General features: G+C 48.9%; 1 protein-coding gene across 2 annotated transcripts in view; it reads left to right on the top strand.

Annotated features, from left to right (window-relative positions):
• Nucleotides 1-14,868, top strand: part of SORBS1 (sorbin and SH3 domain containing 1) — a 221,595-nt gene that overhangs the window by 174,317 nt on the left and 32,410 nt on the right. The window contains exons 17-20 of one of the 2 annotated variants that reach the window (XM_090277930.1): nucleotides 3,249-3,298; nucleotides 11,260-11,432; nucleotides 11,974-13,449; nucleotides 14,112-14,197. In XM_090277930.1, the coding sequence (XP_090134056.1) occupies nucleotides 3,249-3,298; nucleotides 11,260-11,432; nucleotides 11,974-13,449; nucleotides 14,112-14,197 (1,785 nt within the window). The remainder of the gene's footprint in view (nucleotides 1-3,248; nucleotides 3,299-11,259; nucleotides 11,433-11,973; nucleotides 13,450-14,111; nucleotides 14,198-14,868) is intronic. The other variant, XM_090277932.1, reaches the window with a different exon arrangement.

Genomic DNA, 14,868 nt, shown 5'->3' on the forward strand with positions numbered 1-14,868 from the left:
AATGCTGCTGAAAGACGCTGGCAGGTCCCCAGACGGTGGCAGGAAAAGTGGAAATTGTGAATGGATGGTGTTCCGCTTCAGAACTAAGGCACAGAGGAGGGTTAGACCGCCAGCATTAGTGACTTGGGTACCGAAAGTCATGTGCGTGCGGGAGACTTAACCCGGGGAGAAGGGAGGGACAGCAGGGTTACAGCAGCACTGGGGGTGGGGGGCCTGGAACAGAGGCCAGGGAGCTTGGGGCGTTGGGTTTCAGAAGCCAGAGTCAGAGAGGGATGAGGAAGCCCGAGAGGCCAGCCTTAGGCCCGGGCTCCCTTCAGAACTGGGAGGAGACAGAACCCAAGCCACAGTGCATGCAGCGAGGCGTACATGTCACAGGCGGGAGCAGGGGGCTGTTCCCAGCCAGGGTGGAGACTGGAGCCAGCTGGCGCCACAGTGGGGTTGAGGGTCTGAGGTAGTGCTAGAGTGACAGCTGTGGCTGCTGGTAAGTCCTAAAGTGAGCTGAGGCAGGACAGGAGGACAGAAAGGAGTCCAGATGAGATTCTGTAACCTGTGTGAGGGTAGAAGGCAGCCAGAGAATCCATCTAACTAACCCCCTGAGGGCTGAGGTGGCTTCCAGTTCCGACCCCTTGCCTGGAGCAAGATGGGGCACAAAGAAGTGTGTGATGCCTAAATGAATCATCTTCCCACTGGTTCAGTTTCCCACTGCCCATTAGTCCTTTATATGTATGAGATGTGCTGACGGAGGTTCTCATTCAGCACCACAGTATGGGTTTTGCCTTCAGGAACCTGAGCGTTTAGTCACACTCTCCAGTAGAAGCTTCCCGGCAGCACACGGCAGTGCCCCCTAAGAGCTACGTGCGAAGTAGGGGCTCTAAGTGCCAGAAAGGAGACTAGTCTCGTGGGAAGTCAGGGAAGACTCCGGAGAGTTAACTGAGAGCCTCAAGGGTGCATGGGCCTCGGGCCTGGGTGAGAGCAGGGGCGGCCGCCGGAGGCCCGGTGAGGAGCATAGCCGTGAACGTGTAGAGGATGCGTTCCAGGAACGAAGTAGAGTTCAGCTGTGCTAGAACATCTGGGGTGGTCATAGCTGGGGTAGGTTTGGGATTACAGAGGCTGAGAAAGGACGAATAAGGAAATGACTGCTGCTGCCCACACACCAGTGATTTCATTCGGGAAGGGTGGTGTCATCACTCTAGAAAGGCTGCCTGGGAGAGAGGACCTCCAGGTGGAGGCCAAGTGGACAAGGTGGCAGGTAATGGGGAGAGCCCACCCTCAGCAGCACCGCAGGAAGGGGGAAGGGTGGGTGTGAGAGCAGAGGAGACGGCAGTAGGACAGGTAACTAATTCATGTTGAAAATAAAGGATGGGGGTGGGGTGGAAACAAATGCAACTCCAGAGCTTTGGCCAGGCGGCTGGAACAATGGGGACATGAGTGTGTCTCGTAAGAAAGATGGGAGGGAAATCGTGGCACAGGTGAGGTGAAGGACTTGGCTTGAGGTTACTTATCAGTGAGGTGCTGGTTGGGTATCATCAGGGAACATCCATCCGGTAGACAGCTGCAAATGTAAGCCTGGGTCTCGTGGGAGAGGCAGGGGCTTCCAAAGTCAACTGGAGTCACCTGAAGAGAAGTGGCAGGTGCCCTACTGGGAGCAGATGAAGACCCGGCCAGACGTAGGGGTGAATGAAAGGTTGGGAGAAAGGATGAAAGACCACAACTGCCTGTGGAGTGTTCATGACAGGAATGGCAGGACCAGGGGCGGGTCAGAGCGAGAACAGTTCTGAGGTGTGGGAGGAAGACTGAGGGGTGGAGTGAGAAGAGAGGTGGGAGAGTGAGCGAGTGAGCCGGTGCTCCAGAGAGGCCCCCAAAATAGACTCTGAGGAAAGGTCAATGGGTTTGATAACCAAGAGGTTTCTAAAAACTGCAGGTTGTGGGTGAGTGGTGGGTGGGAGCTGGAGTCTGGTGAGGACCAGGGGATTCCCCAGGGGTACAGCACTGACTGGAAACGTGGTCATGGGAGGAAGGCAGGGAGTTGTTCCCGGAGGACTCGGCGGGGCCGTGCAAAAGTTTCTCAGTGTGGATACCAGAGCATCATCCACAGAGGTGGGTGAAGACCCAGAATGGAGCAGATGTCAAAGGTCAGATTCAGGAAGAGAGGGTGGGCAGGAGAGACCAGGCAGGCAAAGGGCTGGACGGATGAATGTGGAGGTAGGAGGGGTGCCTTCTCTGAGGAGTAGCCAGGAGCAGAGAGTACCGCCCTCCTCCTGGGGCAGAGGCGCCCTCAGAAATGACAGGACCCAGCAGGCAGGGGGTCAGGTGGCTGAGCTCCGGATGAAGGCAGCCTCTCTCCCATCATCTCCCCCTTTCCATTTCTTCCTTTCCTTTTTCCTGGTGTTTCTCTTTCTCGCCTTCCCTCAAATACCTCTCCTCCAGATAGTTTGTTTTCCTTGTAATGGTCATGATCAGAGATAGGAGTGTCTTTAAAAGTTAGCTTTTTCACTGATTTATTCAACCACTGCATTATTTTTAAAAGCAAATACATTGAACCCCTTGCCTTTTTTTCTCCAAGACAACAACAGAAACCCTAAATTACACAATTCTGTTGCTTTTTCTCTGCATGTAGCTCTGATTGTTTACTTCCTTTTGCATAGTGGCATGTAATCTTATAAAACATTCCCCACTGGGGCTGAAATGGTCATTAATAGCTTTGGTAAACCTGCATTTCTCCCCCTTTTCACACTTGTAAATCCGCAGGGGTAAGCAAGTGATCCAAACACGGTGTATTCTGTACCTAAAGCTTTGGGTAACTCTCTGGATGTGGCATCTGGGGCGCATGAAGGAGTCTGGAGATCGGCAGGGGGGGTCTGAAGGTTGGGGTGCACTGGCCTTGGGTGTGCTGTCCATGCCACTATGCATGTCGGCCAAATGGTGCGCCCGTCTGCCCAGTGGGCCCGTGACTGAAGGGTCAAGGAAGCCAGGAGGCCATCTCCTGATGCGCCCAGACAGCCGCAGCGGCAGCCGCTGGGGGGCAAAGGACCAGAGACAACGAGAACACCCCCCCTGCCCAGAAATCCTCTTCCCAAGGAAAAGGCACCACCTCCCACCAGCACTGAGACCCTTCCAGCCAGACTCCCCATCTCCCAGGGGTCCCTGTCTAAGTTAGCAAAGGGAAGGGACGTCTCTTTCCCCTTGACATGACACATCTGAGTCAAATAAATCATATACTCTCTCTCTCTCTTTTTTGACATTTACAGAGCTCAGCAGTCAGCCCCACTCTGGATATTTCTTCAGAGCCTCCTGGATAGTAAGTTGCCACTTCGTTTACACGACTTAATGTTTGAAATGTCAAAAATGAGAAGGAGCTTGTGTTTTGGAGCTGTGCGTGTTTTATTTGTAGCAGTCTGGTGGCTTTGAATGATGTATGTTTTGGTGATAAGTAGCAATTCAATGCTAGTCTTTGATTTTTTTTCTTCTGTTTTCTCCTCCTCTTCCAAATTAATTTTGGGGTGATTCATGTTAACTTTGATAAGCTTTTCCAGTGTTGTGATCTTTACCTTTAGAACATGAATGTATTAGCCTGAGTTTAGGATCAGAGTTCCCCTCATTTGCCAATTCTTATGGGGAGGGTGTATGTGAATATGTAAGAGGCTCATGTGCTAGGGCGGACCTGTCACAGGGAAGGATGGGGCTGAGAGGGGGCTCACTTGTCACCTTCTCAGAAATGTGACTCTGTTTCCCGATAACATTTTTAGGATTCTCCCTGGATGATGTGTGCACACCTCACTCACTTCTTCATGGCGCAGCCTTCCCAAAGCCATCCTGCACCCTCTCCTCCGAATCACCCCCCAAACTATCCCCCAAACCCTCCTGCATTCTCTACCAGATTATTTTTCCCAGACCTGGGGTCGTGCAGCTGTTACTGCAGCTGAAAATGGTTCAGTGTGGCCTGCCCCTCCTTGCACACATGGTAAATCACAAGCATTTTAGCTTGTCTAAGAAGACTCTACTGGAGCCTCTCTGTACCCAATCTCATGTAGCACCTCTTGGGACACTGACTTTTGTTGTCTGCCTGAATTACCTTACAGTATTTCTATAACCACTAATAAATCATGAACTCTTTGAGAGCAAGGACGGCATCTCCATCGTGCCTGGTGCACCCACAGATCTGGGAGTTTGTTCCAGTCGGAGCAGCTCTTCATCTCACCACCGTCATATCTGCAGCTTACTCTCCAAAGTATGACAGGAGGGGTGCACCACCATTACCTGTTCCATTTGGGCTGGGCAAATCCACAGTGAACAGAATTCACCTACTCAGACACCTGACTTGGTCTGAGTGCCAAGTTTATGGATATTTGTGGCAAACATTCTGGTCACTTGCGCATTTTGCAACAGTAGGTTCCTTTACAAGTCAATTAGCTGAGATTGGAGTTCACTAGAAAATTTGGGGAAAACCTTAATCCTTTTGTGGTAGTGACCAAATTTCTAACCAGGTCCATTCTGTTAGTATTTCTTCTATAATATATATATATAAATCATTTTGACTAATATACCCCAGAGTATCAGATTAAATTGAGATGATGTATTAGGACAGCAGGTAGGGAGTAAGTTTCCTGTCTTAAAGGACAAGGACAGTTCCTTCTTGGACTCATTGTGTCTTTGCTGATCAGGCACTGATATGCCAGAGAGGAATCGAAGTTCAGCTGTATCAGTGGTTCTCAACCTTCCTAATGCCGTGGTCCTTTAATATAGTTCTTCATGTTGTAGGCACCCCCAACCATAACTAAAGCATAGTGATTAATCACAAAAACAATATGTAATTATATATGTGTTTTCAGGTGGTCGTAGGAGACCCCTGTGAAAGGGTCGTTCAACCCCCAAAGGGGTCGCGACCCACAGGTTGAGAACCGCTGAGCTATATCATCAGGACTGCCCCCCTTCTCCCTCCACCTGGGCTTCAAGCTCACTGTGTGTTAAGGAGTTAGTTGAACTATGCCCTCAGCTCCAACGACGACAGGTCACAGGTCCTCTGAGGTCCCAGAGATGTGCTGTCAAAGATGAAGCCCACCGGATGACCTTGGGCTGTCTGTGGATAAATGGCTTCTTCAAGGCCACAGCTCCCAGCAAACTCTCCCTGGTCCCTGAGGTCACCGTTTGTCAGTGACAAACCTTGTCACTTTGACGGTCCTGACTGCCCAGTGCCTGATTAGACTAGATCTCTCCCTGCCCCTGCTGTTGCCAGGATTGCTTCCTTTTAGCGCCCTGCTGCTTGGTCTCTCCCCTCCACCTCCTCACCCCGCCTCCCTGAAATACACAAGACAGAAAATGCACCTGTTTCAGGCAGCCAGCTCAGGGAATTCCTTAGCTCTACTGGAGCTGAGGCACTGTACTAGGTATTATAATTTAATAGTTTGGGGGGTAAAACACACACACACACACACACAAATGAATGCTAGTAAATAAGAAGGCAAAGTAGCAAGTGATTGCAGTAGACTATAAGGATTAAAAGTATTCAGAAAAGAAAGCCGTGCCTACAGGCTGTCAGTTGTCACACCGGTCTTGAATGAAGTGGGGACTTGAACGATTTATCCAGCATTTACTGTGTGCCAGGCCCTACGCTTAGCATCTTTAGTCCTCTCTGCACTCCAGGATCAGGCGTTATTTTCAGTCCTCATTTGACAGGCGAGGAAACAGGCAGTGCAATGTCCAAGGCTCCACGGCCAGTGTGTGGCAGAACTGCTCCTGCCCCTATCAGACTAGCCGCAGTGATGTTCTCGGCCCGCCTGAGACTGGTGTGGGCTGCAAACTCATCTGCACCACACTGTTTCAAAATTGGGCACTAAGTTAATAGAAAGCATGCTGCAATGTATTGTCTTTTGAGTGACTGAAAAACAAAAAAGCAATTTAAGCAACTGTGATATTGTGTTAGCAGGATTGAAGTGGACTAATGCAAATTGCTTAAAAGAGCCAACTGCTGTCAGACTCTAAGTATTTGTGTACATAAAGATATTTGATGTTTTAATTTACCAAGCACTCTTGTTTATATCATTGAAACAGGTCTCCAGAGACCTCTGCGTTTTCAGCCTTAGCCTAGCTCACGGGAAACACTTGGCAGGAATAGAAGAGCTGTTTTCCTCCTGCTCTTCTACCATTTGGGGACTTATCAGTCATCCGAGCTTGGTTTTCTCCCAGTGTGTTCAAATGAGTAATTGGTGAGGAGCCAGCTTAAGCGCTGTGCCTGGCACATAGGAAAGTGCACAGTAAATGTTCACTGAATAAATGAAGGTGTCTACAAGTCTTAATTAACTAGAACCCAACTTACACAGCGCCCAGGCAGGCACTTTGTGGACTGAATCTGGCCCCTTTCACTTGATGGACAGGAATGACCTGTTGAAAGAAACATCGGCGAGACCTGACTTAACCCAAGTGCTGAAGAAAGAAAAGTCGTGAATGCCCCCGGTTCAAAAGCTTGGTGGTCAGTGGAGAAGTGATGGTGGTGTTTTAACTCCACTTTTATATCTTGGCCAACCTGCAGTTTATAATTTTATTAATTAACCTGCATATCAAAATATTAAAAGAACCCAGGAATAGCAAGGAAGAAATTCACCCATTGTCCCTATAGTGTAATACAACTAACTACCAGTCTGTCCTTTCAAAAACAACATTTTTATGGGTGTGATCACAATGTATGTCCAATTTTATGTTTTATTTCTGTAACATTAATCAGATCTATAAATCAACAGCACAGCCTACTCCTTTTCATCATTGCCTCTCATTTCCGCATTGATTAGCAGCACTAACACATTCTTTGCCTAACCAAAGAGCTTTACTCTGTGGCCAGCAGGTGGCACTCAAGAAGCTGCTGTTTTCCTAAGTGGTAGTGAATGGTACACTAGAAAGAAAAAACACTCTTTCCCTCAATCTAACTGAAGATCAAAACACAAATCATTATTTGAAGAACCTGATGAAACATTAGAAACTTCCCAGGGCTTAAAAATATGTCATAAATCTGTATGCCTGGAGGCATCTAATTTTATGGAATCATTTATTCTACTCATATTCACTGAACAACCATGCTAGGCACCAGTTGGGCAAAGATTAGTCAGATAAACAGCCTGCCCTCGGGGGAAAGATTAGACAGACTTATCAATAACAATCAGAACCCAGCGCAGTACACACAGCCATGGGACCCCAAGGGAGTGAGCGCCTCTGTCTTGTGGAGAAGGATAGGTGGGCTTTATAGAGGAACAGCTAATAAAACGTGAATAATGACAACATTTATATTATAAACAGAAAAAGTACATTTTTTTTTCATGTAGTCCAGAAGGCTAGATGATGAAGCTGCCCCTTTCAGCTTGCCTGGAGGCCCACCCCATAGCCACAGTTAGTTTTTTGTTTCTTCCTGAAAACACTGCACAGTGTTGAACGGCTGGAATTCTTCTGTCTGCTTTGTTCCTTGTTGATTCTCCACCTAGGAGAGTGTTTAACAGGTAGTAGGTGCTCAATAAATACTTGTTGAATGACTAAAATGAGCAATGGAATGGCGTGGTGAGGTTTTTTTCTAGAAATATCACTGGCAGTGGTTTGCAAAAATAGTTGGAGGGAAACAGCTGGAGACTGGGGGTGTGAGAGGGTGCTTACTGCAGAGGTGTCGGTGTGCAGGTGAGGGGGTGGCCGGGGAGGCAGAGAAGGAAGGGGTTAAGGTAAGCTGTGTCAAAAGGCCAAGGAGTAAGCAGGCTTGGTGACTGGCTAGGTTTGGGGAGCAAGGACAGGGAGGGAGAAGGGGGTTGATTTTCTGGGCTGTCTGGCTTGGGTGATGGGAGGTAGAAGAGCAGAGGTGGGTTTGGTTTGGGATGTGTTGGGTTTAAGATGCCTGAGGAACATCTAAGTCAGCGGTTCTCAATCTGTGGGTCGCGACCCCTTTGGGGGTCGAATGACCCTTTCACAGGGGTCGCCTAAGACCATTGGAAAACACATATATAATTACATATTGTTTTGGGGATTAATCATTATGCTTTAATTCTGTTCAATTTGTAACAATGAAAATACATCCTGCATATCAGATATTTACATTCTGATTCGTAACAGTAGCAAAATTACAGTTATGAAGTAGCAACAAAAATAATTTTATGGTTGGGGGTCACCACAACATGAGGAACTGCATTGAAGGGTCGTGGCATTAGGAAGGTTGAGAACCACTGATCTAAGTGGACCTGAGCCTAGAAGGCGGTTAGTTGAATGTATGTGTCTAGAGCTCAACAGAAAGGTCTCTGAAGATAACACACTTGAAGGTGAACTTTTAGAACAGTCTCACCACACCTAGTGGTTTTGCCGATGAAGGAAATCAAGGCTGAGAGAAACCGGTTGTTTCCAAGTCTTTAAAACAAGCGGCTTCGCCTCGGCTGACCCACATTCCTTGTTGGAGTCTGGCTGGGATCGCAGCTGCCAGAACCCTGCCCGCCTCTTCCAGAGCCGCCAGTCAGCACAACTGGAAACATTTGGGCCTAAAATGATTGCTCTGGTCTCTCACTTTATTCTTCGAGTGAGTGTGTTTTTGTTGAATCCCCTTGAAACTCAGCAGTCAGCTCTTGTCTTAGCCAGGGGGTCAATTCTCTCCCCCTCTCCTCCTGGCTGGCTCTCCCTCAGCCCAAGCCGCTGAGAGCTGAGCTTCCGACTTGTCTTGTTTTGTTAAGTAATCAGTGACTTGGGTCTTTCTCAATCAGCCTGAGGCTACTTTTCTCATCCTCCTCTCTGATCTATTTGAACACAGCAAAGACCCAACAACTCTGTGACCAATAGCAAATGCCTTCTCCACTCTGGTCCTCAGTTTCCCCTTTGCTGCAATGGACACATGATGTCTGCCTTTCCAATTAGGAGATCCGATGAAGAGGATACATATTTGTTGTTGTAAAAAAACATTGTGCCAGAGCTTTTAGATACTGTTTTTAACAAGTTGCAAAGTGTTCCACATCTGGAAAAAGCATGTTGACTTTGGTATCAGAAAGAAAACAATTGACCGTAGCAAATCCAATCTGAGAGGTTTCCTGAGGGCCCGTTTGTCGTTCTGGCGGGGAAGCAGGAAAAAAAATGGTGATAATGGGTGGAATAGAGCCAGAAAGCGGGGTGGCTGGTGGGGTTAGGGGGGTGACTTCTGACAGCTGGGGCGGTGGAGGAGGTGAGGTCAGCAGCCGGTGTCCTGGCCCAGAAGCCAAGAGGAGCCAGGGAAGCCTGGGTTGTTGGGTGAGGCAGTGGAAAGGACAGCGGATCGGAAGCCACTGTTGTCAGAGTCACTCAGTGCTGAGGGTGGTCTGGTCACACCAGACCAGGGCTTTAGAGATTCCCTCCTCACCAAAGCAGCCCCAGTCAGCACAGCTGTTGGTTGGCAAGACTAAAAGACATCCATCCACGGATCTTTTTGCGGTTGGGATGTACAAAAAGGAAAAACATGGGGTTAGGCTGAAGGACGTCAGAAAGCACAGCCAAAGAGAAGTGGCGGGGGGTGGGGGGGGGACTGTGAAAGGGAAGTTTGGGAAAGAGGCAGATGTCTTTTTAAGTGGGAAATTCTCAGTGAAAGCCAGTTTAGATGAGCTTACATTCATTCAAAGTGGCGACCTTGCAGGTTACCCTTAGGGATTCCTCCAGCCCTCTAACTAGAATTGATGGTTTTGTCAATCAGAACGGGGGACAGCTATGAGTGTCAGGCAGAAGCAGGAGAGCCCAAAGCTGCATGGGTGGCCACCCTTGTCTCTAGGTCTGGCCCCCAAGCCTGGGAGAGGCAAGCCTTTTTGTCTCTAGGGGTGGGAGTGGGCCCCCCCAGGCAAAGGACTAGACACCAGGAGGACGGCCAGGCTCTGGGCCACCCTGATTCCCTGCGGTCCTACTCTTCCCGCTGTTCTGATGCCTCCGTGGTCACTGATGTCAGGAGTCCGGAACCCTAAGTCAATGTGGTATATTTCTTATACGCGTGGAAGAATTTCTAAATACATGATTCCACATATCAAAACATATCCTTAATCAGACCATGTGTGCCAGCTTGTCTTTCAGAAAACATGAGCTTGTATTCATTTGACCAATATTTACCAAGCGCCATCATGGACTGTATAGTCAGGTGGGCTCTTAAAAATCAGGGCACAACCTGGAGAGGGAGATGGCCCCATTCTGGACCTCCTGGAGGTTCCTCCCCCTGAGACACACCCTGGAGACTGCTCTGCAGACTCACTTCATTCTTAAAGCATTTCTATACACTCAATAATATTCGTAATAAAATATTGGGATAAGGAAATTCCACTAAGCTGTTCACATCTTTAGAGCTGAGAAATCCATATGGATACCAGCAAAATGAATTTGGTAGCATTGAGAAGCAGCCTTGCAGAAGCCCAAGTGCTTCTGTGGGGAAGGAGCCGTTACCCTGTCGGAGTGAGTGTGTGTCCGCGTGTCAGCGTGGCAGTGCGTGAGGGCATGGAACACTGGGGGAAGGGGAAGGGAGGGGTTCGGCGAATACGTGCTCTTAATTTTTCCTGTGCCCCACCTCATTCCAAAAAGGATTTGTGGTAACTTGCAAAAAAAGACCTAGAATTTCAACAAGATTAAAAATAAATGAAGGATGTATCAGTGAAAGAAGGACATGTTAATGGTAGAGGCTTGATACATGTTCTGAATACAGATTCTGAGAGAAGTGGGTGCAGAATGTGGCTGGCATAATAAAAGCACAGAGAAGCCCAGGCTCCGTTCTAACTTGGTGGCTGATTTTCCTGGAGACCCGGGACAGCTGGGTTTCCTCTTTTCATGGTTGATTTTAATGCCCCATCAGCCAAAGAAAAGGAGCCCAGAAAAATAATCCACGTGGTGGACTTGACGTCGCCAACACTGGCCAGCAACTTGTCGGAGGCTCCATTTACACTCTCAGCTGCCCCACCTTGTATGCAGCACTGGGACCCCGCAACCCGCATCTCCCCCTACCCTCCCCCTCCCACCTCCCACTCTCATCACCTGCCCTCCCTCCCCGAGCACTGTTTCTCAGTTAGTCTTTTAAAGCACAAATGCGGTCATCATCTCAATTAGGGCATATTTGCTGTTTGGACGTGATTCCTGAGCAAACTCTATATCTAAAGAAAAATGTTCTTTAGAAAGGATGGTGCTTGATTAGCCAGAAAGGCTGTTTCTTATCCTCAGCTAGAAATGTACTTTTTAGAAAAATGTTAAAAATACTAACTTCTATTCTTTTTTTTCCCCCCTCTTCTCTTTCCTTTAAAATTACATTGTTCTTAGTGTATATTCTTCCAACTTTCACGCAGTGAAGAGGGAGTCCGATGGGGCTCCTGGGGATCTTGGTAGCTTGGAAAACGAGAGGCAGATTTATAAAAGTGTCTTGGAAGGTGGAGACATCCCTCTCCAGGGCCTCAGTGGGCTCAAGCGACCATCCAGCTCGGCCTCCACTAAAGGTAACTGAGTGAAGCCTGCAGGCGCCTCGCCTGTCTACCACTATTGGGGTGTCTCCTAGCCCCACTGTTACTGGGGTGTTGGCATTGGGTGAACCTCCAACTACCAGGATAACTTTTGCCTTGTTCAGGTCCACTTCCAGGCCTCTGAGCCTTCTTAGATCCCCTTCCCTAGTTTCTCACCGGCCATTTTTCTTTCTGGTGTTAATAGTTTTCCTTCCTGTAAACCCCAACCTTGCTCTCCCTGAAGCATCTCTCTCTCTCTCTCTTTTTCTCTTATTTTTTTTGTCCTGATTCCCTTTTCTTAGAAATTAGCTAAGCTCTAGCCTTTCCTGACTAGCAAGGTGGCCATTTTTTTGTTGTTGCATCTCTGCACCTGCTTTGCAGCACAGATTATTTTGCTTCTGGACATCAACTGTAAATTTTTTTTTTTAAAAAAAGAATCCTATTACAAATGAGCATGTTACCTCTCCTTTTTTATTTTTTTAGCAGCTTTCAGCTTTAACCTAATGGGTCTGTTTATTTTATTCTGCATGCTTTCCAGTGGATCGTAAAGGTGGGAATGCTCACATGATTTCTTCATCTTCAGTTCATAGCCGAACGGTTAACACTAGCAGTGCATTAGGCCCTGTGTGTAAGCACAAGAAACCCCTGTCTGCTGCAAAAGCCTGCATTTCGGAAATCCTTCCCTCCAAGTTCAAACCCAGGCTCTCTGCTCCCAGTGCTCTTTTGCAGGAACAGAAGAGTGTCCTGTTGCCATCAGAAAAGGCTCAGAGCTGTGAGAACCTTTGCGTTTCAGTCTCTTTGAATGATTCCAAGAGAGGGCTCCCCCTCCAAGTCGGGGGGAGCATCGAGAACCTGCTCATGCGCTCCCGGCGGGATTACGACAGCAAGTCCAGCAGCACCATGAGCCTGCAGGAGTACGGCACCAGCGCCAGGAGACCCTGCCCTCTCTCGAGAAAGGCTGGGCTGCAGTTCTCTATGCTTTACCGGGACATGCACCAGATCAACCGAGCGGGCCTCTTCCTGGGCTCCGTCTCCTCCTCCAGCGTGCGAGATCTTGCCTCCCACTTTGAAAGGAGCAGCCTGGCCTTGGCCAGGGGCGAGCTGGGCCCCAGCCAGGAGGGCTCAGAGCACATCCCCAAGCACACTGTCTCCTCCCGCATCTCAGCTTTTGAGCAGCTGATTCAGCGCTCTCGGTCCATGCCCTCCTTGGACCTGTCTGGCAGGCTGAGCAAGTCCCCCACGCCTGTGCTGTCCCGGAGCGGCCTGACCTCAGCCCGCTCTGCCGAATCCCTCCTGGAGTCAACCAAGCTCCGGCCCAGGGAGATGGATGGGATGAACCCCGGGGGGGTCTATGCCTCCCCAGTGTGCAGCAATATGGTGGACCCCACCTTGGGCTTCAGGGGCCTGGCACCTTCTGAGCCTCTCTCCGCCTGCTCTGACGAGCTTGACCACTGCTCCAATGTCTCTAGTGACAGCAGAGAGGGCAGCGGCAGCAGCCTTCATGGAGACTTCCCCAAACACCACCTCAACAAGTGCAAGGGCACCTGCCCGGCCTCCTACACCCGCTTTACCACCATCCGGAAGCATGAGCAGCAGCAGACCTCCAGACAGCCCGACTGGCGCCCAGATTCCAGAGGGGACAGGAGCGCACTCCTCAGGAACATCTACCTAATGAGCCCCCTCCCCTTTCGGTTGAAAAAGCCCCTCCAGCACTCCCCCAGACAACCTTCCCCCGGTGACGTCTCGGGCCCCCCAGTGGGCCGGAAGCCAGACCTCCCCAGTCAGACCCATCAGGAGGAGCCCCGCTCCAGGGGGAAGCCCTTGGTTCCCAAACGCCTGTCTTCGCGACACACCATGGCCAGGCTGAGCCGGACCTCAGAGCCCCCTCAGGAGAGACCCACAGTCCCCGAGGATGGCCCGAGGTCCTTTAGTAACGGGAACTCGGTGCCGTACTCAGACCACGGCCTGGACAGAAACAACAACCCACAAAGTGAACTGGGACCGTCCCTCGGAGGTGGCATTTTGTGTATTTGCCCAGTCTCACCTCACCCGTCTCTCCCCATGCTTGCTCTGTCCCCTCCTCCCGTGTGCCCTGGGTGCTCATTTTCTGGTCCGTCCTTCGTTTTCTGTTTGTTTTGCTTGGCAATTAACCATGGCTCGTAGTGGCTGCACTTCTTTAAAAACGAAGCCCCCATATCATTTAGACTAACCACCAAACTCTGTTTCGAAAGAAAAATTGGCCGTTTAGCTCATCTGAGAAATTTGTTCATTTGAACCTTTGACCCCCTTGCAGTTTGCACCCACCCCATCGCACCCCGTGGTTTTTTGAGAGGCAGCCTCTCTCGGTGGCCCTGTGTGTGTGTGTGTGTGAGTGTACAGTGTGTCCCTGTAAGATCCTGCACGCCTCTTCACAGGGACGGTTTTCAGAGAAGGTCCTCTCTGCTCACCTTTTGCCTTCTAATGAGTTTTCTTTGTGTTATCCTAGTTCACAAGTAAATCCAAAATGTGGGGGAGGGGGGTTTGTTTTGTTTTTTTCCTTCAGAATTTGATTATTGATCATGCGTCTCAACAACTGTAAAAACCTGAAATTTAGAATTGATAAAAGGTGAAATCTTTTTCCAGTCTGATTTCCCACTGAATCTTTGCCTATTTTAATTCTACTTTGTTGTTTTGAAGATTCAGAATCACCAAGACATTTTATACCTGCTGATTACTTGGAATCCACAGAAGAATTCATTCGAAGACGTCACGATGATAAAGAGGTAAGTGCCATCTCTAAAATCTCTTAGCTCGTGCACAGATAATAATATGAAGGAAGTAAACATTCTAGATACCTAGAGGTGATGTGGCCTAGCAACTAGAAGCAAAGATTGGGATTGTCAGAGTGACTTTTTATATAGTATAGGTTTAATCACTCCCCTTTTGTTCCACTCCTCCAACAAGTAGGGGTGATTTTTCCCAAGGTGCTGCGTTCTAAATGCCGCGTCAAGCCAGCTCTGCTGCACTGGAGGTTCAGAAAGAGGTTCCCCACCCTGTGATGCTCTTTGCTCTTTCATCCCTCCCCTGACCCATGCCTTGTGATTCTCTAGGGAAATCCACTTACATATTTCTCTGACACTGTCCACCGTGAAGCACAGTTCGTGTTGGGAAGGATGCAGTAGGAGAAGGAGAAAACTGAAAAATAATAATGACCATGATACGCAATATGAAACAATTTGAAGTTGCCTTTAACTCAGAAGAAGAGAGATACCCTAATAAGTGTTTGTGAATGCCCACCAAGAACTTCAGGTTGAAGGGCTTTCCTTGCAGCTACAGACATGTCTGTCCTGCAGTGGGCTGGAAAAGCAGTGCATTTTCTTGGGATTTAGGAAGAGGTCATTCTACATATAAGCTAAACGGGCAAAATCACAAGCTCCTGTTGTGATAAAGCGTT

Source organism: Furipterus horrens, unplaced genomic scaffold, assembly GCF_987537825.1.
Source record: "Furipterus horrens unplaced genomic scaffold, mFurHor1.1.pri manual_scaffold_5, whole genome shotgun sequence".
Lineage (NCBI taxonomy): Eukaryota > Metazoa > Chordata > Mammalia > Chiroptera > Furipteridae > Furipterus > Furipterus horrens.